Below are 27218 nucleotides of genomic sequence, written 5' to 3'. Positions count from 1 at the left end.
GGTGCGTTACTGCGTTTACGTGCGTAATTACGTGCGTCTGCCGCGCCCAACGCCCCTAACGCGACGCTTCAACGCATGTAACGCGTCTACGCGCCTATACCAATGGTTCCCTATGCAAAAATGCCGAGTTTGGACGCCCCTAACGCGAGTAACGCGGTTCGTGTGGCCGTACCTTAAGTGGATCGTGAAGTGCGTCGAAAGGGCATCGTAGAGTTTTCACCGCATTTCCAGAAAGCATCGTTGGTAACGAACGTCTTGAAAACGCTCAGAGCTAACGAGTACTCTAGGGGTACTCGTAGGTACTCGTAGGACGCTAAGAGCATCGACGGTGCGGCCACACCAAACGCGTTACTCGCGTTGGATAACGCGAGTAAAGGCTGGTTTATGCTCGGTTACGTAAGCGTAAGCGCAAGCGCAAGAGGCCCTTGCGCGCCCTTGCGCCCCCCTTGCGCGACTTCTCACGTCTTGCGTGCGTCGGGTGATTTTTCTAGACTTGCGTCATTTTTTACGTAAGCTTTTACGCGAGCAGCCCAGCCTGCAAGGCTGTGATTGGTTTGCTGGTCTGGTTACTACTTCCTGTCTGGAGTATCACCCGGCAGGCTCATATACAAAAGCATTAACCTGAAGTGAAGTTAACTTTGCTGCCAACACATTATGTCGTTTTAAAATGTAGAGAGATATGCACATTTATACAACCCCAATGATCAACAACTTCATCACCCCTGTTCCTCTGTCTGTTGCCATCATTCACTGTGTATGGGGAGAACACGATCTGGCACATAAACAAACCAACGACTCCCATAGACAAAGACGTCATTCTCGAGGTCGTCTTCAACGAAAAACTTTCCTCCACATATTACTCCACCTACTGTTCTGGCGGTAAATTGCTTGGCAACACGCGCAACACGCGCAACCTAAAAGGGAGCATGAATTGCTTTGAGTAAATTTTGCGCAACAACGTAACACCAACGCTGAAGCATGCAGCCGCCTTAACGCGCCTAACCTGACGCTTGATCATTGTGTGGTGGTTCAACGCTTCCAACGCGTCAACGCAGCTAGATGAGCCCATGTCCATGCAAGTGAACAGAGCGTTCCCTCTTCGTCAACTATCAAACCAAACATCCTTCACATTCACCGAGCGAACATTATGAAAGTAAAATGCACATTTCTCGCTAAAAATGTTTCCATAAACGCATTTAATAGCGTAACTATGTTACTATTTCCACCCAGAATAAAGAAAGATGTCGGCCGTATGCTTCTGTCCAAGCTCACTACTCTCTGCCAGTGACGTCGGGTCAAGCTCAACGCTGATTGGCTATCGCGGCCAAGCGTCACGCGTTGGAGCGTTGAAAGTTCAGATTTCTGAACTCCGGGCGTTGGTGCGTTGGGCGCGTTGAGGCCTCCACACACCGGCGCCGCAGAGCAGCGTCGCGTATTTTACGCGCGTCAAAAGCACGCCCCTAGCACCAACAGGAGGCGGCGCGACGGCCGCGCTGCAGTATAAAATCAGGAAGTCACCTGTCAATCAACCGCAGCAAAGACACGAAACGCAATGGGTGAGTAGCCTATTGTAGCCTAGTTTATTTATTTTCCATCTTTTTGGCTGAATAATTGGAAAAATGTAGGCTAATCTGCGCAGTGAAAGTATGTTTTCAAGCATCAGATCAACTTAGTTTGTAGGGCACTTTATCGTTTTATTTACTGTCATTTCTTATTTATTTTATATTTTGCAATTATTCATCTACTGCATCAACAATCTCAATAACTGCAGGACCTTCTATTAAGCCTTTTTAGTATATAGTGCAGTCACCTTTTAAGGCCAATTGTTATTGTGTGTATTTATTGTTTTGAGCTCCTGGATGGCTTTATTGATCCCCATTGGGACCAATACAGTATCTATCTATCTATCTATCCATCTATCTATCCTTAACATAGCCACACATTTACATGTATGCAGCCAGTAGTTATCCATTTAAATTGAGCAAGCTCTTTTACATTTTATTGAGGTTTTTTTATTTCAACAGAAAAAATAACTGTTGCCAGACAGTGGGGGGCTGCCCTTCTTCTCCTGCAAGGAGCAAGGAGAAGACGAAGGCTTTGGGTGCACCCCATCAATGAACAGAGACAAGAACAGGGGGTATGCCACAATCTGGTCCAGGAGCTCCGTGCAGATCCTGAGAGGCACGCCAATATTTCAATTCGCCACTAAGTGTGCAATGGCAGAACCATATGGTGCAGCCTATATGATGACCTATAATCTAGTTATTATCCCTCTCTGGTATACTCTTTTGCATATATATACTTTTTTTTTATCCCTCGGGATAAATACAGTGATGTTATTGCTGTGCTGGATTCAGTAGCCAGTGTATTTTATTTGAGTGCTCGAGACACTTAATGTTATTTTTCCCTAAATCCAGAGAGACAGTTAATACATGATCTGATACCAGAGAGACAGTTAATACATGACAATGAATTTTTGAGCTTGCCTGTGTTTCCTTTTACTTATCTATTTTATTGTATGAGAATGTTTCTATGTGAAGCACTTTGAGTCTGCTTCATGTATTAAAAGTGCTATATGAATGAAGTTGCCTTGCCTTAAATAAAAATATATATATTACAAGTAATCTGGTTTCTACCTACATGGTGTGATTATATGTGACTTGATTTCGTCTATTTCCCATTATGGTTAATGGTTTGGGTACTTAGTCCACCATTGTTGATTTCTCACCTGAAGATCCAATCTCCAGAGCTATGGCTCGCCAGGCAATGACCTTTTTGGAGTTGTCTTTGTAATGACGGGAACTTTGGTCATACAATTCGACATATTTTTCCACCTCGACGACCAGTCTCTCATCGTCCATTCTCGTTTATCACAAACGAAAGAGGGCGACATCCAGTGGTGAGGGGTAGATATGGAGGTGCCTACGGGACCCGGGATGTACAAACCAGCTTTTACAAAGCGCTTTTTCAGGGGCGGCGACGCTCGGGAATAGAACATTGTCTCGAAGAGTCGGCGCCGGTGTGTGCTAGTACACCCGGAATAATGGGGGCAGACTTTTTGACGCGACGCTGCGGCGCCGGTGTGTGGAGGCCTTGACGCGTTTGGTGTGGCCGTACCGTCAGCCTACTATAGTATGGCAAGCCATCCCCGCCAGAAAACGGCATCATTTAGACGCGTATCACCTTCATTACGCCGTAAAAAACGCCGTCATGCACAAAAAAGCGCTGCTTTTTACGCCGCAATTGAGCCTTTCAAGAGCGCGCGTAAAAAGCGCCGTTTTGAACATCAAACCGCGCGTAAAATAGGGCGCTTTTGTGCACATCACAACGCCGTAAAATACGGCGTTTCTCTAGTATGCTAATAATCTCCGCCCTTCTTTTCTCTCAGCAAATGCATTTGAAGTGCTTGCGCCCAATCGCTGAACAAGACAAGCAGACCAAATCAGTTCAACACAGATCTCCTCTCATTTGGCGTTAGTTGTAGCGTCATATTCATATAGATATTAGTAAATGCAGTTTCAACGCTGTGATAACCGTGGTCCAATCGATAGAGACGCTTGCTATGTAGGGAAGAGGTTGTCGGATCGAATCCATTTATTGTCAGATTTGTGCTTTTGTCAGATGGTCACGCTTTTATGATCGCGCAAGCCAGACCTCCTGTGTTATAAGTTCCAAATTCAGTGCCTTTTTTTTTTGTCAGCCAGCCAGATCATCTAGGTGTCTTGTTACACGCTTTATAAGTTCAGAGGCTGGTAACAGTCTAGCCTACCGAGTCTGACACGGTGCTTAAATGGGCTCTGGAGACGCAGGAATGTTGTTGGATTCAACTATTTGTGCATGGAAGCAAAAAAATATCTCCCCATTAAGGCCAACAGCAGAGTAGCCTACGAAAATAATAGACTGATATGAATGCTTCAAATATTAAAACCCGATTGATTAGGCCTATGCCGACATAATATCAGTCCTAATCCTGAACGCACCGTGCGTACATTTTTCACGGCATTTTCCCCCAGACAGACAGACAGACACTTTATTTACCCCAAACTAACTTTCATAATCCAGCAGGTTACACAATACAAATAACTCTTACACAAATACAGACAGCCTATACAGTAGGCTAATACAGCGCACACCTCAGCAAAAGGTAAAATGTAAAAAGAAGATATAAGCTACATTTAAAATACAGATGCTGTAGCCTACATACAAATGCAGATGCCACATGAAATATGAAAATAGGATGCACTGTATAAATATGCAAAACTAGGATATAACTAGGCTATAATGAGAATACTTGGTTAACTTACATCTGTGCAATGACTATCCTCCTAAATTAAATTAGTTAAATGGAAAGATTTTTGTCTATGGAATGATCCTGTCACTTTACTGCCACACATTGTGTGTGTCAGTAAAGTGATGAGGTAGGAGAATCCGTGTATGGTTCGTTCTTTGAATATTCCAATTTATAACAAAATCAGAAAAAAAAAAAATTAACAGGATTGTTTTTTGGTTTTTCTGATTTGGTTTTGAAACTGAAAAAGGGCAAAAGGAATAAACAAATAAACGGCATTTGATTTTGTGTTTGTGTGTTGGTTTTTGAAACCCGAAACAGAAAAACAAATAGGGCCTACAAAAATAGATACATTTATAGTTGGCTACACCAGAAGGCAGAACGCAGCGAAGAAAAAAGAGCCAACCACCTAAACCAGCAATAGACTGTCTAATTATATTTAGCCTTAGTTATGGCCGCACTTGAACCTTATGGTGATTTTATTCGTGAACTATTTGACACTGGAAAGACACGACGCGATCAGTACCGCTCTAAAGCATTCTGGTTCCACGAAGTACTCCGTTATGATGGTGAGGAGGTTGTGTGGAGCACAACCTTTGAAGAAGAAATCTATAGAATAATGAATGAAAGAAATGAAATCCAGGCCATCTCGCTACGACATCCAGGATGATGCCCTGATGGTCGCACACCACCTGGCAGTTGACAGCGGCATATCCCTTCCGACAGATGTAGACGTGGCCATCAACGTGGGGCGTGAGAATTGGAATCAAAGTTCCATCCACGACTCCGGCCACTTGTGGGATGCGGAACGACCGAAAAAAGTTCTCTTGGGTTGCACCCATCTCGTCTCTGCTGTGGAAACCAACGGACGTGTCGCGGTACGAGACGAAGGAGGCTGTAGGCCTATGTCACTGCCTGGACCGATCTGCACACTGACGCCTTGCACAGGCCCTGGCCATCTCCTACCACCTACAGGAAGCTCCCTGGCGTAGAATCGGAGGGCGGCCAAGAGCTGCACTTGCGGTGTGAGCGCAAAGCTCCTCCTTGTAGCACGTCTAAGGTCTTGCCTGATCGCCCCAAGCAGCTGTCTGATGTCCTCCCTGGGCAGCCTGTAGCGCTGTATGACTGCCGCGTCAGTGTAGACCTCGAGGGGGTCAAAGTTGTCCCGGATTCGGCCATTGATCGCAACAAGGCGACTCCGGGGATCGATCGATATCTCTCTCTCTCTCTCTCTCTCTCTCTCTCTCTCTCTCTCTCTCTCTCTCTCTCTCTCTCTCTCTCTCTCTCTCTCTCTCTCTCTCTCTCTCTCTCTCTCTCTCTCTCTCTCTCTCTCTCTCCTCTCTCTCTCTCTCTCTCTCTCTCTCTCTCTCTCTCTCTCTCTCTCTCTCTCTCTCTCTCTCTCTCTCTCTCTCTCTCTCTCTCTCTCATTAATGATCAATCAAGGAAACTTTATGCGGAATCAGATTAAGTCGGCTCTCTTTGCTGCGCAAAGCATGTTTCAGAAATCAGCCCATTAAGATAAATGTAGTTGTCACACAAGCTATTTTTAATTTTTTGTCATATGGAATTATTTCAGGGGGGGAAATGCCGTAAGTTGTAATGTAACCAAATAACTTTCATTCAACTAACCTTTTGGATGTCAAACTAAACATATTGCCAGTGTGGGGTTTTTCAACTTAATAGTGTTTTCATTTGATGAGACGGCACACTAAAACATCCTCTTCCATTTTTATTATTTTTTTTAACTGTCAGTAGCCTCATCTGACCCACATCATATGAATTTCCATAACAAAATAAAGAATGTTCAGGGCTCTGCATTGGGAAATTAAAGGTAACCAGTTCAGGTGTTTATTGTTATAGCAAAGGTATTCCAACTACCCAGTTCTATTATTGCTGTGTTCAGGACAGCTTTGAAATTCAGACATTTTGTTTAGATGGCCACATTGCGTGGGCATAATCAGCGAGAAACAAATTTGGCTTCAGAATTTCATTCACATTCTTAAAATGATATGGTCACCAGCCCCATTCCACTGTTAGCAAGGATTGCTAAGGGAAATGGTGAAAACTTGAGAAAATGCCTTTGGGTAGCCTAATGCAAAAAAACGAATCAACAAATCAGTTTGCCAAGATGAGAGCATATCGATTAAGAAGCAGTTCCAGCTGCAACTACAACAGCAGTTCCAGCTGCAACTGCTGCTCCTACAATAGCAGTTACAGTAGTAGCCACTGCCCCCAGACCAGCCGCACCTACAACCAAGCAAGAGATAACAATGATGAAGCGACACCACAAAACAACAAGAGACAATAGGCTAATCTATGGAGTTAGAATCATGCCAAAACCCCACACACACGCAAAACATGTTTTACTCACGCTCAACGATTCACACACACACAAAACGTGTTTTACTCACGCACAACGATTCACACACACGCTCAGTGTGGTTTGCAAATACAAAAAAACATCATTCACAAACTAATGCATTTTGCTTCAGAAACAAATCCATTATTCTTTACACATACAAAGAAACATATTTCTTCAATTACAAAAAAATATCCTCCAAATACAAACTAAACGCCATAGGCTATGATAACATTTTTAGGTGTGTTTGTTTTGAGCGACTGCACATTATAGGCTTACCAATTCCTTGCCCGACGGCCACCGCCGTGCCCGCTAGCACCCCACCTCCGTTTGCAATGGCAACTGAGGACATCCAGCCTGCAGCCCATGACCCAGCGGTGATTCCTGCTGCGCCAAATCCAAAGGCACCCAGAAGTACAGGGGCAGCGACCACGGCAGCACCTCGTAACAAATCAGCAGTCAAACACACTTAGCAACAATGATAATTATATCCTAAGGATTTGAACACGTAGAATAGGCCTATGAAAACTATTTTAGCTTGATTTACAAGCTAATTATTTTACAGGTTTTATTTTAAGACGCAACGACTTCGAGAGATGGCTTACCAGCACCAATTGCACCAACGAATGCTACGGTGACTAAAAAAGGAGACAAAAAATTAAAAACGTTAGTTGTATTAGCCTACTTTTAAACTTAGGTCTAGTACCAAACATATTCCATTCGAATCCCTGAATAAACATTTATACCAAAAATGTTAAAGACAAGCTAGCCTACTTACCAAAATCCATCTTGAAGAGAGATGACAAGGAAGCATATCTGTTTACCCTTTTATTTGGGCCGAGAGGCAGGGGGGGTGGCAGAAAGAGGAAACGAAAGCTATATTCCAAATGAGCGCATAGTTTTACTGGATATGCACAACACAGTGCTCTACTCTGGTTGCACCTGACGGTCAGTAATTATATTGCTTTCAAGTTACAATGATGAAATGGAGCAGAGACACTTGTTAACTTGTGTTTGGTGTGTCATGTGTGTGTTCAATAAAGGCAACTCTCGGAGTCGTTCGGTGTAAGGGGCGCGAGAGTTGCAGCCGTTCCGTCCTTCCCGCGCTGCTCGCCATGCCTACTATATAGGAAATGGAAAGTTTTTTTTAGTATTAGGGGTGTGAATCACAGGGTATCTCTTACGATACATTGTTACGGCCAGAGAGAGGGGGAGCCCAAACGCACCACAATAGACGAGGGTTGTAAAGTTAAAATGTTTATTCGTTTGGAATGAGCAGAGGCTGGTCAATGTGGAAGGCCAGCCGGGTCGGTGTGGAAACCAGGAAGGCTGTGTGGGAGGACAACGCCGCGGTAGTGAGAAGATCTGCACGGAAGCAGAGGGTTAGAACCTGACAATCACTAATTCAAGCACTATGAGACATGGACGCGGAACGCTACTAACATAGCTGGACTGTTTGACGATCTGGCAATGAATGGTTGAGAAGCCGGAGTAGATAAGCAGGTGTGTTGATAATGATGATCCACAAGTGTGTCTGGTTGATTAGGAGAAAGGAGGAGTCCATAAAAGCTGGAGTCTGTTAGATCCGGCCACAACAGGAAAATACACAGACAGACAAATCACACATGCAGGGCGATCCTAGCTCCCACCAGGATCCACGGCAGACGCCGTAACATAGCCTACATGGCCACGATACCGAGCACATTGCGATGCAGCGATTCTGCGATAATCAATATATTGTTTGCCAATCCTTATGCTGCATCACAATAGCCTATTCAGATGTAGTGTTTTGACCATGCATTCACCTCATTAATCATGACACACTGCTCTGGCTCTCCCCTACATGCAAAGACATATGTCTCTTTGAATTAATTAATTTATAAGTTACTTTTGTAATCAACGTGACTAGTTGTTTTTTATAAATCCTCTGGGCACCCCGGGAGATGCGCACGGACGGATTTGGTAGTGACACAGCCGATAACCTATGTCACTAGCAAAAAAAACAACCACCAAGCTCATTGAGGAGCTAGAGCAGGGCCAGTTCTAGGCAGTAACCGCACCTTGCAGTGGAAACGCGCCTTATGCCGCGTTTCCACTGCAGGGTGATAAGGGTGGGCAGATAGAAAGAATAGGTGGGCAGCAGGCACGGCGTTATGGGTGGGCCTGACGGACCTAGGACCATCCACTGTACAACAGGCCCACCCAAAACTTTTCTTGAAAACAATAAAATCAAATCTGAAATGCGTTATTTTTTTGCAATGCAGCAATCTTTGTTGATATTGATGCTTGATCTGATTTGCGTTAAAGGGCTATATCTTCGTGGCTGACCGTGACATCGCTGTAGGCTATAGTATTGGTTATTATCTCGTATAGCAGCCTAGGCTACAATTGAATGCATCTTCTTTGTATAATAAGCCAAGCTCAATGATTTCGAAATATTGTTGAAAAATTAAAACAATCAAACAATAGGCTATTCTGAAATAGTCGGCCTCATGTTATACGAGAATAACTAAACTATAAGGGGAATATTCGATTCCTGACCACTTTTACAGTCTATAGGCCTTGGATCTATAGAGTGACGCTCTAAAGCACAGCCCGGTATGGTGTGTAATGGAGATTCCAAAGAGCTCTTCTTTGGTTAGTACCAAGAGACGTCTTTACACTCCCGGACCCTACACACTGGCGGTTTCTTTTTTATGTAAATGCGATTAGACGCTCGGTGGTACAAGAGAGGGTGCGGGTAAAGGTGTTGCTGCGTTATCTACAACAGAGACAATAACGCAGCGATATCAACATGAGCAGTTCTAACTGGAGAGACGGTGAAATCCGCGAGTTGCTGACCATCATCATGGGAGAGAAGGTGATGCAGTCGCATTTAACAAAGACGTTGAAAGATGGTGTGATCTACGAGAAAGACGCAGAGGAACGTTCATTCGTGCCAAGACGCGACCGAACCGGCTCGGCAGTGTAAAAAGGCCTCGCGGATAGGTATATTTAAAGAGCATCAAGCTATTATGCACAGATAATACAACAGTATATTATTCAGTCATGTGTATTAGGTTAAACAAGAATTTTATAACGTTTTTAATCAGGAATAGGCTATAGATAAAATATGCAGAATAGATTGCACAACAACTTCACAAAGACACCTCAAAACTTGATGAAATGTCACAGTATCTCTGAATTGAAAATCCAATTCTGATGGCAGAAATACTGATATTGAGGAATTTTCCAGACAAAAGTAGTAAAATAGCAAGGCGAGAAAAATCGAATTTATGTAAAAAATTATAAAAAACTGTGGGTGGGTAACTTGGAGGCAGGCTTTCCTGCCCACCCAATTAGAAGCAATGCATGGTAATGGTATATTCTATAGTATTAATTAATTGGCTGGATTTTATTTGACATTTTCTTGGACAGTGAACGAACAGTCCGTCCGATAGTGGGTCTGGACTTCCTCCTAAAAAATGAAATGAAAAGAAAAGGTGGGCAGGGCGCACGTTTGGATGGGCTGAGCCCACCCTTGCCCCTGGCTACTGCCGGAACTGAGCTAGAGACCCTCGAATTTATAGCAATATTAGCAGAGCATAATGCCGCAATTCATATAAAAGAGACCAGATGCATCTATCTTACGCCCCGTGCCCACTACCTCCGTCAGTTGTCCGTTGCCCATTGACTTTGAATGGGGACGGTCGCGCAATGCATTGTGGATCCGTCCGTTGACTTGGAGCGTTCGCCACCGTCAAAAAGTTGAAAAATGTTTAACTTTTTCGGCAGCGACGGTTCCGTCATCCAATCAGATCGCGTATGCAAATTTAAGCACTGTGACGCGACTCGGGCTCTGACGATACTGGAAAGCGGGAAAGCGGGTCTTCTTGCCTCGCAACAAGCAGGAAGAAGCGGGAAGAACCCGGCGAAGCGATTTGATTGGCTGACGGTTGCCTCTGCAAAGACTACTCCCCCATCCGTCAGCCACGCCTTCCCACGTCCGTTGACTGACGGTGCAGTGGGCACGAGGCGTTATTCACAAGCCATTCTAGGCTCCCGTTAAGAATGTGTTTTTTCGTGAGGAATTACATCACTTACGGTTGGGCTACAACAATCAAATGTATAAACTTGTGTAAACCCCCATGTCTTTAGCTAATTCCTAAGTGTTAAAGACCCCAAGATCACCCATCAAATCCATCACTTTCACGTCAACGTCTTTGGCTGACTATTTCTCTGCTGATCAATACTACGAATGGTAATTTTAAAAATACACACTGTGTAGTTATTTTTTCGTTTTGGCAAGTAGCCCTGTAATAAGAGGGATATGTATAGAACGTCGCCAATCATTATCAAAAATAAGCCCCTTCAGGGGCTTATGACCGGCGTTCTATACATTATCCCTTACATCATATACAATCACTTAATGAAGATTATGACAATAAAAGGCACATTTCAAACTAGAACTGTTATCAAAGCCCATTTCATTGATCAAACAATGTTAATATTGCATATTCCACTGATAATCAAATTAATGTCATCCATGTTTGGTTTCAGCGATAGCAGTGTCCATAGCAACCATAGAAAATGTAGGTATGTCTGTTATTGATGAACTGTTAACAGCTCTAAAATTAAAAGTAGTAATTAGTGGACCAGCGTAGTTATACTTTATTTTGGCGTGAAACTGGGTTGAAGGGACGTGGTTAGTTTCAGTTTCTGAGGAGGTCTGCTGCAGAAATCTGAAAAATCTGAGTATCTATAATGCACAGCGTTTACCCTTGAACTTGTTGTTTTGAGGTAAACATAACTAGAGGGGGCACTTTACTATCTCGACCCCGTCCCCACTTTCTGAAGTCGAAGAAAATCTCCCAATTGAAATGCATGGGTTTAAACGTCCTTCTGCGTAGCACGAATAAGTCAGAGAAATGCTGCTATACAAAAAGCATGGGTTAAAATGTCGTTCTGTGTAGCATGAAAAGGTCGGAGAATCGTGCTCTGGGACATGATTTATTTCATGATTTTTTCGTGACTAAGATCATGAAATCGCATGACACTGGGTTGTAAGTTTAGGTATGCTAGAGATAGTAAACTTTAAGGTTATGGTAAGTTTAGGTGCGAGGTTAGAGATGGTGAAGTTTAGATAAAAGGCTGAGATGGTAAGTTTTGGTATTAAGTTATAGATGGTGAAGTTTCGGCGAAAGGCTAGAGATGTTAAGTTTAGGAATTAGGTTAGAGGTTGCAAAGTTGATAGTTACCCAGCTCTAGCTGTGTTCATGACAGCTCTGGAATTGAGACACAATATGCTGAACTCTCCCTCTGGCCTGGTATTTAACATGGTAAAGCATCCTTACCCTTCTTAAATATTGAATATATTATCCAAGACAATAAATATGCTGCAATGTTTTTATTACATTTTTTAGATGGCTACATTGCATAAGCATAATGAACGAGAAACAAATTTGGCTTCAGAATTTAGTTTAACAAAGTCAACTGACATGCTTAAAATGATACACTATCCCCATTCCACTGTAAGCAAGGATTGCTAAGGGAAATGGGGATATATATATTTTTAAATGCCATTTTGTAGCCTAATGCAAAAAGCGAATCAACAAATGGGTTGGATAAGAGGAGAGCATATTTATTAAGTTCCGGCTGATTTTAGAAGAGAAGAGCCAGGAGAGCGGCCGCTGCTCCTCCTCCAGTAGCAGTTGCAGCAGTAGCTGCGGCCCCCAGTCCAGCCGCACCTACAACCAAGAGAGACAAAACAATTATGGAAACGCATCACAAAACGACTTGCTTGTTATTTGTATATTATAGACAGTGAGAATTTTAATTATTTTCCCGCCAAAAATGTCATCAACAGACAAAATCAGAGCGACCATTATCAAAAAGATCCTGCTATGGGTTCAATGGTTTGAACTTTTGATGATCTGTACCTCTCTGCCTGGGGTCTACCAGACCTAATCATTTGGCCAATGGGCAGAGAGAGATAGTCAGGTGATATGTCAATTGATAGTCCAAAAACTTTAAGCCATGGAGGAAAAAATAATTCACAGCCGGAAGTCGGGAAGGCCCATGCAAGTGAGCGTTCAACAGCATTGAAAAGAGTGTAATAAATAAATACGTATATTTATTTATTTATTATATACGGAGACCACCAGACTTCCTCGAAGCAACAAGAATGTTCTATTAAATTCAAGATGGGTGTTCGAGAATAGGGATATTGTGCCATACAGTCAAAATTCATTCATAAAATTCCCGAGAGGATGGTCAATGGTCTGATACAGATCTTGTGAAATCGATAGTTGATAAAAGCTATGGTCTACTTATAATATTACAACTAAATAATTCTATATTTATATATATATATGATGTATATTTTATTATTCCATTAATTAAATACAATAACGGCTTTAAACATGTGACATGCCTATATATTTTTTTTGGTCTTAGCTTTTCAATGGGCCTGTGTCCACGTCACGTGACTCAACGTCACGTGAACTAGGGTCCTCTGGTTAGGACAGATATTCCAAGGTTTCCTTCAAAAGGTACCTGGGAATAGGTTTATATTTTCTGCAGTTTAGACTTGTCATTAATAAGTAAATTTTTTAATGAACCTGACTCATTTTTTTTAATAGCTGTCTGTTGGCTTGTTACGTCACTCTGAGAGACGCGCATGGACCGATTTTATTGTGACACAGCCTATAACCTATTCTTGAAAGCAAAACACAATGAATTAAATATGTGTGAGAGGTCATTCCTCCTCCTGAGTGTGCTACCTATTTATGTCTAGTGTACACCCCTACTGTCCACAAGCACCCCCCCTCCCCATATGGATATGGCGAATTGTTGCCACGTCCCAGTGGTTGTGGTGTCATGTGAAAGAGGGCATTCAAATATACTACAATGATCCATTAGGAGGCCGAAGCCCTAAAGGAAGTGATGCAATAGGTGATTGAGTCAAGGACATTAACAAGTAAGCTATAGACCTGGGGTATCATTTATATCAAAGGGGGTCTCAAAGGACGCATACGATTATCAACTTCGGGGCCCTACAAGAAATGACTCAGGAAGTGCTCCATGTCGTTGCACCTCACGTCTACCTGCCCTAATCGTTTGGCCAATGGGCAGACAGAGATAGTCAGGTGATATGTCGGTTGATAGTCAGGTGAGATAGTCAGGATGGTGAGAATGACAAAGAGACTTGAAATACTTTGGCACAGGTCCAAAACCACACATACTTTGGCACAGGTGCATGTGCCAAAGTATTTAAGTCTGCTGGTATGTCATTCTCTCTCCACTCGGTTTGTTTGTGCTACTCTTGGTGCCAGGTCACAATCAGTCAGAGCTGCGATTAGCTTGTCCTCACCTCAACATGTATGCACCATATACTCTACACACACTGCTTCACTACTGATGATTCACATTCATTCTTTAATCTCATAGGTTGTTTTTTGGTTACAGAAGACGTTAAAAAGGAAATAAATATCCTTTGAATAGTTGTTTGTGTGAACTCCATTTTACAGACCGAATAGGCGAAGGATGATGTTTAAGTGTTTGTTTTGAGTCTCTAGACATTATAGACTTACCTAGTGACTGCAACACGGCCACTGTAGTGCCCGCTGCCACCGCCCCTCCGTTCGCTATGGCAGCTGCTGACATCATGCCTGCAGCCCATGACCCAGCGGTGATTCCTGCTGCGGCAAAACCTGCGGCCCCCAGAACAAAAGGGGCAGCGACCACGGCACCACCTCATAACGGATAAGCAGACAAACACACTAAGCAACATGATCGTTATATGGCTAAGGATTTGAACACGTAGGATATGAATACTTTTTTAGTCTGATTTACAATCAAATTATTTTACATGTTTTATTTTAAGACAATGCAACGACTTCGAGAGATGGCTTACCGGCACCAAGTGTACCAGCGGCTAGTACCATTACTAAAAAAAAGAAGACAAAAAGACAAATCTTTGAATTTGTATTACTTTTAAGTACAGGTATAGTACCAAACATATTCCATTCTAAACACTGAATTAATAATTCTACCAAATTTTTAAAGACGAGCTACTTACCAAGTCCCATCTGAAGATGGGCCCAACGATATTCGTCAGGACTGCAGCACTAAAAAGGTGTAAGGACTACAGAATTGACTTTTACAGGACTATCGCCGATTGCTTTTTATTTGTTCCGAGTGAGTGAGGTGGCCTAAGGGAGGGAGAAGCTGAAATCAAAAGCTTACACCCAATAAGCGCCTGATGGTGTAAACGAGATGAGAACAATTCAGCGAAGCGCTCTACTCTGGTGCCACCTGGCAGTCATTCATTATGTAGCTTTCATTTCTCTAGAAACAAATATCTTGCCATTTGAAGGTACCATGAGGAAATACAGCAGAGCCACTTGATTTTCCCTTGACTACATAATCTTAAAACAACATAAGATGACTTCAGAGACAAAAAGATAAAGAATGCATACAGGTTGCTGAGATGTTGGTGTGATTGGTTAATAACTTGTCTGATCACTTGCGTTCATGTATCAAAATAAATTAATCGGTTTCAAGTAAATTCTTGCATGGTAGCATTTCAAATAATAGAGGAACTATAAGCACAGCATTGTGCGCTTGTGCAGACAGTGGAAAGATGAATAATTGGAATGAACTGTCACTGTTAGATTTATATAGAACCAATGCAAAGCAAACTGGTCTTTAGAAGGACAGTCTCTAAACTCACCTGGAATTACTATAATTTTTTTTAATGAATCGCAAGTACCGAATAAAAAAATTACGCAATATATTATATATTAACATCACATGCAATGTTGAGACTTTCTTAGCATAAAGTAAATATAATCCGGCGGATGATGGGTTCTATAGGGAGATGCCATGTATCCTCATGGATCTTATCAAGGTCTTTGTCAAGACATTCTCTACTTCTGTACATGACACTGTGCATGGACAACCCAGTATCACGCGATTTCGTGCTACTTCGCACAAACGTAAATCTATTGAATCGTTTCCCAGAGCACGATTGTCCGACTTCTTTCGTGCTACACAGAACGAAATGTAAAGCAATGCATTCTGAATGGGAGCGTTTCTCCGATGTTTTCGTGCTACACAAACGAAATGTAAACCAATGCATTTTGAATGGAAGCATTTTTCAGATACCGACTGTTGGCAAGGGCACCTTAACGTCGGTCGCTGACGGGAAAGGTACCCTTCGGCGTCGTTCGCTGACGGGAAAGGTGCCCTACGGCGATGTCTGCAGACGGAGAGGGGGTTCAATTCACTACCATTTAATGCCATCCCCAGCGATGTTTGACGTTCAGAGCGGGTGCTCCAGCAGCCCATTCACTCCTGTATTAACCTGACTACGTCTCTAATAGACGCTGTGAGCATCTTTCCTATTTGATAGTTTTTAGGATATTTTTCTGTGAAAATGGCGGACATACTTTTACTTCTGGGTGGAAAATATGATATTTTAGTATAGTTACGCCATTAAAAGTGTTTATGTTAACATTTTTAGAGAGAAATGTGCATTTTACTTTGATAATCTTTGCTCGGTGAATGTGACGGATGTTTGGCTTGATAGTTATGATGAAGAATATTTCAGGTCTCGACAGAAATATAATAATATGGTTTCTATGATAGTTGCTATGGACGCTGAAACCAGCAGCTCGCATGCCGTTTAAATCATGGCTATAAAACCATTGTCTTTGCTGATTATGTTACGCTGACGACACCCAGATCTACATCACCACCAAACCCACCCAAAATCCTCCCCTCACCCAACACGAAACCTGCATCTCTACAATAAAAGCATGGCTGACCCTCAATTCCCTCAAACTCAATAGCGACAAAAACAGAGCTCCTCCTCATAGGCACCAAATCCACTCTCAAAACCCATCTCACTCACCATCGACGTCACGCCCGCCCCCCTGGCCCGTAATCTTGGTGTTATCATGGACCCCACCCTCTCCTTTGTTTCCCATGTCAGCTCCATTGTTAAGACCTACTTCCACCTCCGCCGCATCGCCAAAATCAGACACTGCCTGTCCCCCCTGCTGCTGAATCCCTTATCCACGCCTTCATCTCGTCCCGTCTTGACTACTGCAACTCCCTCCTCACTGGCATCACCTCTCATTCCCTCTGCTGCGCGCCTTCTCACTCACACCCGGTGTCGTAAACACATCACTCCTGTTCTCTTCACTCTCCACTGGCTCCCCATCAAACAACGTATCAACTTCAAAATCCTCCTCTTGACTTTCAAAGCTCTCCACCACCTGGCCCCGCCCTACCTGTCTGACCTCCTCATCCCCCATCGCCCCTCCCGAACCCTCAGATCCTCCTCCACTCTGACTGTCCGACCATCCAAACTTAAAACCTTCGGTGACAGAGCCTTCTCAAGAACAGCACCCCGACTCTGGAACTCTCTCCCCCAACCTGTCCGTGACTCTCCCTCGCTTCTCATATTCAAATCCCGTTAAAAAACCTACCTCTTTTCTTTTTTTTGATTTTTCTGCCAGAAATGTAATTGAAAACAAACAAAATCTGAGCTACCATTATTAAAAGATTGTGCAATGGGTTCAATGTTTGAACTTGTGATGATCTGTACCTCTCTGCCTGGGGACTACCTGACCTAATGGTTTTGCCAATGGGCAGAGAGAGGCGGGATAGTCAGGTGATATGGTGCACCTGTGCTAAAGTATTTAAAGTCTGCTGGTTCATCATCCTCTGTTGGTTTGTGCTGTCCTTTGTAGGTTACCTTTAGTCAGAGCTGACCTCACCCCAACATGCATGCACCATATACTCCACACACGTTTGGGGAGACTCGGTACTCACCCGGAAGGAAAGAGTCTGCGCTACCAAGGCGCTGGCCGCCTGATTGTTTGCGCCAGCCCCCTGGACACGTGGGGCTGGGTGTTGGGGTTCTCGGGGACGACCCCTTAAGCGTGGAACACACTGACCCAACCGTTGGCCATCTGAAACGTTTGGGGAGACTCGGATCAGTTCGGGCACAAATCTGTTCCATGTGTTCAGCTGTGTTGGAAGCTTTTGGAACCACGGGGACAGTGTCTGGTCCAATTCAACATGCAAGGTCTGAGAGGGTATGCGGTCCGAGGATTGGAGCCTCTGAATGGTTGGGTGCTGCTTGCACACAAAAAGCGAATCAGCGTGGTGTGTGGGAGGGGCCACCAGACTAGCGCCACGAGGCAAGCCGATATTAAGGAGACTTGTGTAGTTGTGTAGTGTAGTTGGCAGTAGTCTTCGTGGTTTCAATGCAACTTTTCTGCCGAACGGTCAGACGAGATGTGAGTTGCCGGATGAAGGCCAGTTTAGGTGTGTGCTGTGAGTGGTCCCCTTTCGATGGCTGTGTTGGGTCACCGATGTGGGCGCCTAGTCCGAGGCCGTAAAGGACCCTGGGAGGGTCGGCAATCGGCACCCCCACCGAAGTAGTCGTGGGTGTGGGCGGGGTATTTTGTGTGTTTTCGTGTTCGAGTGTGTAGTCATTCCCATGCTGCTCGCCACAATATTGTAGCGTCGGCGAAGGAACCACGTCGGAGTTAGGTTTCAGACGTGAACTACAGTTCTTGCACGCACCCCCTTCACCTAACGACTACAAGAACTGCCTTTATTGGACACCACAGAACACATGGCTAACCCAACACAGGGCTTATCCCACCACCCCTTAACATCACAGTGCTGCACTATATCCCCCAACTCCACCTTCACCTGGTGTACACTAGTGACTGCACCACTTCAACCACCTAATGTCAGTGCCGCAAAGGACCCAGGAGGGCGCGTGAAGATCCAACTAATGATGGTTTGGACCCTCCAAGGATCCTTTGCGACACTTGGGATCGGCTTCCAAGCCCACAGTCGCCACTCAGCCCCCAACTAAGGGGTCAGTCGTCCTGACGACCCCAGTACCATGCTCCAAGTGTTCAGGGGGCCGGCACTGAGGACCAGGCCACCTTGTCCCCCACCAGGGGCTACGCAACAGCAGCGTAGGCAGCTCCGCCCATTGACCCCCCCGGGTGTGGACGCCCGCCTCCGGCAGTCAGCAACAGAGGAACGTGCACACAGAATATATGACAACTTGTATTAACAATATAAACAATATAATCATAACAAAGGTTATAAGATGCAAGAAACATGCTAAACTATTGGGTTGGAACCATTGCGAAAAAGTTTGCAATGGTTATAGGATGAGTAGTTACGAAAAGTAAACAGTGAAAATTAATGGGAAATTCACATCCGGAACCAGAGCTGTCAGTGTTATGCTGTACTCTGGCGCCACCGAGTGGTCATTAGATATGCAGCTTACGTTTCTCACATTTAAAGGTGCAACAGTCAGTGACACATGTGTGTCCTTTTTTACTTAATTACACGACATTGTCATCATTTGGGTTGTCTACCAACCCAAAATGATGACAGAGACACAAAGATGAAGAATGCATACAGGTTGCTGAGAATGTTGTTGATGTATTTACTACATTCCTTAAGGTCTGATCAATAGTCTCAATATGGCTAATAAAAATTCAGTTTTGTATAGATTCTTGCATGGTAGCGTTTCAAATAATACAGGGACTATAAGCACAGCATTGTGTGCTTGTGCAGACAGTGGAAAGATTAATAATTCTATAGAACCGACGTAGAGTAAACTGGTCCCATGGAGGAACAGTCTAAACGGGCCTTGAATGACAAGAATCTGTTGAAATCAATCGTAATGGCATGACATAAAATGATGAAAAAATGTATACAATAAATATTAACATCACACGTAATGTTGACATAGGAAGTCATATCATCAGCCAAATGATAGGCTCTGTTGGGAGTTGTGCCATGTCCCCTCATGTAACTTATCAAGGTCCTTGTCACGGCATTCTGTACTTCTGTATAAAACACTGTGCATGGACGTCACTCACATGTCTTGTAATGATGAAAAAAAAAATTGTGCACGTGCTTATTTAGCTTCACTCTGATCCGTTAAAACTAGGCTCTCTTGAAGGTTTAGTCTCAGTGCCTTCAAGCTGTGGAAAGTAACTTTCTAGACTCTTCACCAGAAATGCAGACTCGAGTTTTCAACATTGCTAAATGAAAGAAAACCAAACATATTGACCAAAATATATTTACAGAGACAAATTGTAGATAAAAAGCTCCCATCTTGTATACAATCCTTGCCCCGTTAACATAAACTCTGAAATGTGAACACTGCAGGAAGCTAGAATGTGTTCCAGGCCTGAAGCTCCAATGCTTTTTAGCTTTGGAAAGTAACTGTCTACTCTGGACTCTTCACCAGAGATGCGTACTCGAGTTTTTCGATTTGAACTTGACTCGAGTCATACTTATGTCGCACACACAGTGACTTGAGACATGACAGGTTTAAAAGTTTTATCCATGGACTTCCATTTTGGGGGGCAAATTTGCTCTTTCACTCGCCCCAAATTATCCTTAATGACTTAATGTGACACATTTGGGGACACAAAATTCACTGCAAGTCAAGCCCACTGAGAAAAGGCTACGCAAGATAGCTGTCACGCCTTACTGACACATTTTAGCAGTGGCAGCTGGTGGAATTTATTTGAGGGGGGGCTGAACGTTTGCATTCCAAACCCCTGTAGGGGGGTCTGGGGGCATCCTCCCCCACCTGATTTTTTGTGATTTTTACAAACAAACGAAGCATTCTGGTGCATTCTGACAAAATAGTAAAGGCAAAAAAATAACATTTACTTACAAAGACGAATGGGGCCATCCGCCCCCACAAGATTTTTTGTGATTTTCACAAACAAACGAAGCATTCTGAATTTCTGATGCATTCTGACAAAATATTAAAGGCAAAAAAATAACATTTACTTACAAAGACGAATGGGGCCAGAGAACTAAGTTTTAAGTTAATTTTTTGCCTTGTAGAAATCAGCAACCTTAAGAGATATATGCAGATACATCAACAATAACTTTGAATTACACACAAGGTAACGTTCTCTCTCTCTGTGTGTGTGAGTGAGAGAGAGAGAGATAGAGATAATGGGTGAGTGTGTTACGGCCAAGTAACTGTTTAATTGTGTTGGTAAACGTCACTCATAAATATATCTGCAGTCTGCATTAGTATGCATTTAGACAAATACAATGAAATATGAATTCCACAAAATTCATCTAAATGTGCAAACTTTTGTGTGTGGTTGTTGAAGACACACTTAAGGCATGATGCCAACATAGGTTTGCAGAGGACTACATACAGTACAATATGCACACTGAAGGCCTGATGGCACCATAGGTTTGCAGAGGACTATATACAGCGTGTACACTGAAGGCCTGAAGCAACCATAGGTTTGCAGAGAACTATTTACAGTATGTACACTGAATAGGTTTACAGAGGACTATATACAATATGCACACTGAAGGCCTGATGCCACCATGTTTGCAGAGAGCTATATACAGTATACTGAATAGCTTTGCAGAGGACTATATACAATATGCACAATGAAGCCCTGGTCCCACCATAGGTTTGCAGAGAACTATATACAGTACACTTGAAAGGGGTGGGGGGAGGTTGTGAGGGTCTGCAACCAGTGTCCATCTCAAGGGAAATACATATAGGCTAGTGGAATAAATAGAAGTTGCTTACCTCTAGCATGGCTAGCTTCACGGTTGTTCATATGCACTATTGCTCGCTTGTGTTTTTTTAATCCGTTCTGACAGATGTTTCAGGTCTGTCAACCCTGTCTGTGTCCACGAACTATCACTCGCACTTGTTTTAAAAAGTATACAAGGAAAGCAAAAAAATTGCATTGGCATACCCACAGCTAGTTAGCCAAGCCTGAACCAAACTCTGGAAAAACTTCTCTTGTAGGCTCTATCCTTTTCTCTTGCTTGTTGGGTCATGGTCACTTCTGGCTTTTCTGCTCCGATTTCTTTTACTTAATTTTTCTGCAATTGTTCTTCTTTCGAAGGGATTCATAAGCAAAGACTTAACTGCATTTGGGGCTAGCTGAACTCACAGGGAAACAGTGGTAGCAGTACTCAAAGTCGCCATCTTGCTGATCTCTGAGGTAATAGCAAATCCGCGGTTACGCGCAGTGGACGGTGCACTGCGCTTTGGGTTATATCTTGAGCGCCCCAAAGCCATACAATTCGACGACGCTGATTGGCGAAATTATGTACTTTTCTGCCTAGCAACGGGGGAACCATTGGCTAATAATTCAGGCATGTGGGGCTGAGCAAAAAGCGCCCCACGGAAGACATCTACTTCACCAAGATGAACGTTGAACATGTCAGTGAATGAAGATTTAATCATGGGGGATTCTAAAGATATTCTAAAGTAAATGCATTATTCGAATGCAATTAAAATAGATTAATTCTCAAAATGAGAAGATTATTAAAAAAATTATATATAAATATATTTAAAAAATAAAAGATGGCCGGTCGGCGGGAGGGCGGCGCCCCAGCGCCCTCTATGGGCGAGCCGCCACTGCATTTTAGAGTAGCAGATTACCAAGGCATGACTATTGTGATTTCTTTTCCCACCCTAAATTCTGAAGTCTTGTTTAAACAAAAGCACTTTTAACTGCAGCATTCATTCTGAAGTATTGGAGAGTATTTGGTAATGAAACCACAAACTCTCTAATTAGCTAAGGTTTCTTTACCCAGCACCTGACTAATCAGGATCTTGGGTAACATTACAGAAACTGCTATGCAGATTAACACCAGGGGGCATTTCAGAACAATTAAAAAATAGCCCCAAAAACGAATAGAACATCATATGGCCTACTATTAAAATGGAAACCTTTGAAAGAACGGTGTACAATAAACTTGTACAATTACCAAGTAAATTGGTTTTAACCTTTTTTTGCCTTGCCTACAAGGAGAAAATTCCTTTAAAACAAGTAAAATATGCAATTGCACCAGCAGTTGGCCTCTACCTATAATTACACATTTATTCTTGGATTCTATGAATTCTTTAATGAAAGTATTTTTAAAAAATGTGCAGATGTTCTCTAATCGCATAATTCGTTGTCGAGGTGTGAAGCATTTGTATTTCATGTTCATCAACTCAAATCAAAGAGTGCCTTATGCACAATATCTAAGAAAGATCCAAATGTCAATGAGAATTGAATATCTCTGTAATTTGGCCTTACTAGGAGTATGTCTATAGAAATAAAGAAACCCTGTTCCTTGTATGGGTTTTCTTTATACCACAAAAGGCCAAAAAAGAAACGAAACATGGGTTAAAAAACAAAAGCACTCTTTCCAACACTTGGCAGTACCAGAGACTGCATCTTCTGTTGCTATGCTGAAAAGAACCAACCCCAATTTGAGTCAGTTAATACAGCACAGTGGATTTAGTCCATCATTGGCTTTGGAAGAATTAGACTGATAATTTATAGATCTAGTTTTCTGCAGTAGACAGCCAACCCCCTTAGTGCATTCTGCAAGCACATTTTAATTATACCGCTACATAGATATGTATCGCTTAAATTTATATTGCAGTCATTTGCATGTAGTTATTTATTTTGTATCTTTATCATTTATATTTAAGTTTCCTTTACTCATCCTGCTGTAACATCCAAATCAAGTAATACAATTTATCTTAGATGGGACAGACTTTCTGAACAAGTGTTTTTCTTTAAACAACACTTTCGATCTTTTTAGATATGGTGCTTTATCAAAAGCTACTTGCAAGAAAATAATTAAAAGGTTAGGCAACTGCTCAAGGATGCTTATGCGCCCGTTTGGGATCGATCAGAGGAGAGCCCGATATCTTCAAAATCGTTCATAGCTAATAGTAAGTTTTAGATATTTTTGTATCAATATTCCCACGGGCGGTTTTTTCCTCTAGAGAATAGCTAGTAACTTCACTAGTTGAAAACACTCGATTATGTGGCTTTGGATTTTGGTCTATCGCTGAAACTTGGTTAGAAATATTTGGACCAACCCTTTTTTGATCTTAAAGTTGTCCTACTCTTAACAATTTGATGCCTACCTGCAATAATTCAATATCCTTGGCATGACTAAGATACTGAAAGATAAACAGTGATATTTAAATATATATATATATATATATATATATATATATATATATATATATATATATATATATATATATATATATATATATATATATATATATATAATAAATTAAATTATAGACAGACTGACTTTTTCAGACTGTTAACAGTCAATGGATTCTATTATATCAGATTGTTTCTGAAAGGGAAATCATGAGGCATAACACAGACAGAGGGGATCAAGCATTTATTTACCCTTATTAAAAGTTACAATAAAACCATTGACATTTTCAACAATAGCTAAATGAAAGAAAACCAAAAATATTGGCCAAAACATATTTACAGAGACAAATTGCAGATAAAAAGCTCCCATCTTGTATACAACCCTTGCCCCGTCATCATAAACTCTGAAATGTGAACACTGCAGGAAGCTAGAATGTGTTCCAGGCCTGAAGCTCCAATGCTTTTTAGCCTGAAAAGAACCAAAATTTAAAAATGTAAAATGCACGAACGAGACATAGCTGTATCCAACTGCCCCTCCTTATTTTCACTTTTCTATACAGCACAAAATACTTGCAAATTTTGGGGTAAAACATAGGAATGTTGAATTCTAAAAATTAATAAGATCATTTGAAAGGTTTATGTGTCCGTGTGACAGTCATTTCGAGTAAAGGAGATGGTCTGCCCTGCTCCATAACCGTTGTCAAAAAGGTTTATCTCAAAAAGAAAAATGCTATAGGGCTGCCACGCTTTTAGAAGGATGCTTCTCCATGAATTGGGGAAAATAAGTCAGTAATCCTGATCACACATCCAATCCATTACCTTCCCCATACGCCAGTTCATGTGTGTACCAGTAGGGGGCGACACAAGCCATCACTTGTCATGAGAGGGCCCGGTGAGATCCCGTTTGTCGAAGAACTAATAAAAGGCAGTGAACTGGTGGTTGAATCAGCAAACGTGTTATATCCTTTGTCGTCTTCTTCTGTAGTTTTGTTTATAACTTGTTAAGAACGTGGCACGAGTCTCTCATATATATATTTATATATTTTTTATCTTGGAAAGTCAGTGGTGGTGCCGTGGACGGGCGCGGTCACTCAGCCGTGGCCTCTCCCTCGGGTGTCGTGACCTCGGCGGCAGGGGGGGCGGCGGCGGCGGCCTCCTCCTCCGCGACGGCGGCTGGCGCTGCCTCCGTGGGCGGGGCCTCATCCACGGCCTTGGCCGCTGCCTCGGGTGACGCCGCCGCCTCTTCCGCCTTAGCCTCGGCGGCCGGCGTCTCCTCTTTGGTCTCCTTGGCCGCGTGGCCGTTCTCCTCCGGCTTGTCCTCCGCGGCGGGGGAGGCAGCCTCCTCCTTGGCCTCCTCGCTGCTCTTCTTGGTCTTCTTCAGCGAGATGCCCTTGAACTTGAAGGAGTTCTTCAGGGAGAACTTCTTCTTCTTCTTGCCCTCCTTGGCCGCCTCGCCCTCGGTCTTGGCCGCCTCGCCCTCCGCTGCAGGAGCCGGCTCTATGGCGTCGCCGGCGCTCACCGCCTCGCCCTCCTTGGCCGGCTCGGCTGTCCCGTTGTCGTCCGCCACCGCTTCGCCGGGCTTGGCCGAGACCTCGCCGTTGGTCTTCACATGTCCGTTTTCCTAGGAATACAAAAGAGACGTTTAATATATGAACATGCTACAATATAATTACTGGTCAAGTGTGACATGGTGGTGTTCAGGGGGATAGTTAGTTTGTTTCCTAATGACGCCTTTATGTATATCTGCTGAGTGGTTGTGGTTGGCGTAAGTGAAGCCAAGAATGCAACAGCAAAGTTCAACAGCTGATTGCAATACTGTTTTCCAACACTTGGGGGCAGTCATGGCGCGTGAGACGCTACAGCAGGCAGAAGAGACGCTACAGCAGGCAGTTTTAAAACAAAGAGATCCCCTAAAAGCTGCGAGTTATTCTCTGGGCTACGCCAGTACTGGGATTAATTTTTAGGCTTTCGTACCCCAACAACTACAGTTAACAGACGATACGACTTGAATGTGGAAACTGCACTTTCGGCTTCAAGCGTTAGAACTTAAATATATCTGCAAATCAGACGACTACACAAAGTTTCTGGTCGAACATTAATTAAGACCGTGGGCTTCCGTCTAAGGATTTTGATAGAAAGGAGGGAGTCATTTGTCCAATTATAAGGAGATCGTAGCCTCATACGTTGTGAAACGTAATGGATCTCTTAGAAGTTGAAAGATGATTTCAGAGTAGCGTTTCGTGCGCGCTTTGTTTGCAGCTCAGCAAAATGCTTCCAAAGCATGACCGCATCTGCATCACCTTTGTTCAACGAAAGAGAGCTACAACTGCGCGATGCATTATAGAATATGCAAGAATTGCCTCGCATTACGATTTTTGAGTCACTAACATAAATGAATAGCATTAGAATGAGAGGTATCGACCCACATACTGGTGAATACGTGCCAGTGTTGAGACATTTGAGTTTTTGCGGATTATAGCCTAATTGTTTGACACAATTAACCGCATTTTCCAACAAACAGGTGTTTTTGGTGGATTTGCACACATGTTGAAATATACAACTTGATGTCTACGCCTGACCTATTTCGGCGAGAGATGAACAGAGGACCGGTATGTGGGCGTGGGGCTCCATGTGAATGGAGCAAACATTAACCTTATATTACTCACCTGGCCATTAGTTTTGGCAGCAGCGGGGTCCGCGACGACTTTACCCTCCACAGCTACTCCACCCTTTGACAACTGGCCTCCCATTTTCCTTTAAGGTTCTTTTTTTTTTTAACAAAAAGAAAATCGAAAATGAAAAACCACAATGGCGGTTCAATTTAAAAATCCAGCACAGGGATGATAAGGTCTTGTCAAAGCAAAAGTCCAAACGGAACGCTTTCCTTACGTTTGCAATGTAAACAGTTCCTCTCCGGAGATGCGAAGCTCACAGCGGCTGGGCTCGAATTAAAGAATGTCGGGGGTACAAGTGTGAGTATTTCAACCGCGCCTCAAAATCGACCGGAGTCTCCACCTATGGGCGTGGCAGTAAGCATTTGTCCAATCTGCAATTGTGGGTGGGACCACCCCCCCCCCCCACACACACACACACGCACAATCTCTCTCTCTCTCTCTCTCTCTCTCTCTCTCTCTCTCTCTCTCTCTCTCTCTCTCTCTCTCTCTCTCTCTCTCTCTCTCTCTCTCTCTCTCTCTCCCTGCCTCTCTTTGCCTCCCTTGCCTGTCATTGCAACAAAAAGCCGATCAAACACAGAATGTGCGACGTTTACCAAAGTAGCCTGTAGTCTGTACCTTACAAGTAGGCCTAGGCCACTTATAAACTCCAAAGACTTTTGCTTAACTTCAACTAGGCTATATGGACAATACCAACAACCAGATGTTTAATAATATTTCCTTAAAAGATTTAGATTTTTCTCCCAGCCTATATGTTTGGCTTAACTAACTATTTTGAGATGGGTTCACCTTATAATGATACAAATCTTTCTTTCCTTTGAACAACAACAAGTGCTTTTCTTCTTCCATGGGAAACATGGTGACTGAAACAGCTGGGCTACTTCTTAGTAAATCCTCAGATTATGTTG

At 43.1% G+C, this 27218-nt stretch overlaps 2 protein-coding genes and 1 long non-coding RNA gene across 5 annotated transcripts; all 3 read right to left on the bottom strand.

Moving 5' to 3' along the window:
- Window positions 1-5736: 5736 nt before the first annotated feature.
- LOC130383159 (uncharacterized) lies at window positions 5737-7691 on the bottom strand. Its single transcript, XR_008895705.1, has 4 exons — window positions 7426-7691; window positions 7253-7285; window positions 6927-7088; window positions 5737-6535 (listed from the first exon to the last, which is right to left on the bottom strand). It is a non-coding gene; the product is annotated as an uncharacterized LOC130383159 (long non-coding RNA).
- Window positions 7692-12027: 4336 nt separating this feature from the next.
- On the bottom strand, window positions 12028-21634 carry LOC130383158 (interferon alpha-inducible protein 27-like protein 2). Of its 2 annotated transcripts, XM_056591222.1 has the most exons (6): window positions 21256-21634; window positions 17469-17608; window positions 14707-14755; window positions 14542-14574; window positions 14219-14380; window positions 12028-12373 (listed from the first exon to the last, which is right to left on the bottom strand). In XM_056591222.1, exons 1-6 carry the CDS (start codon window positions 21284-21286, stop codon window positions 12288-12290), a joined length of 501 nt encoding a protein of 166 aa, XP_056447197.1. In that variant the 5' UTR covers window positions 21287-21634; the 3' UTR covers window positions 12028-12287. The 2 variants fall into 2 exon arrangements, with proteins under 2 accessions (XP_056447197.1, XP_056447198.1); XM_056591223.1 differs by lacking the exons at window positions 14707-14755; window positions 17469-17608.
- A 2214-nt stretch (window positions 21635-23848) lies between these two features.
- Window positions 23849-26636, bottom strand: marcksl1a (MARCKS-like 1a). Of its 2 annotated transcripts, XM_056590182.1 has the most exons (3): window positions 26528-26636; window positions 26305-26402; window positions 23849-25259 (listed from the first exon to the last, which is right to left on the bottom strand). In XM_056590182.1, the coding sequence occupies exons 2-3, from the start codon at window positions 26386-26388 to the stop codon at window positions 24726-24728; spliced, it is 618 nt and encodes a 205-aa protein (XP_056446157.1). In that variant the 5' UTR covers window positions 26389-26402; window positions 26528-26636; the 3' UTR covers window positions 23849-24725. The 2 variants fall into 2 exon arrangements, with proteins under 2 accessions (XP_056446157.1, XP_056446156.1); XM_056590181.1 differs by having other exon boundaries at window positions 26305-26600.
- Between the last annotated feature and the right edge of the window lie 582 nt (window positions 26637-27218).

This window comes from Gadus chalcogrammus, chromosome 5, assembly GCF_026213295.1.
Source record: "Gadus chalcogrammus isolate NIFS_2021 chromosome 5, NIFS_Gcha_1.0, whole genome shotgun sequence".
Lineage (NCBI taxonomy): Eukaryota > Metazoa > Chordata > Actinopteri > Gadiformes > Gadidae > Gadus > Gadus chalcogrammus.
The sequence above is the reverse complement of the archived record's forward strand: the minus strand, read 5'-3'. Positions and strand labels throughout refer to the sequence as shown.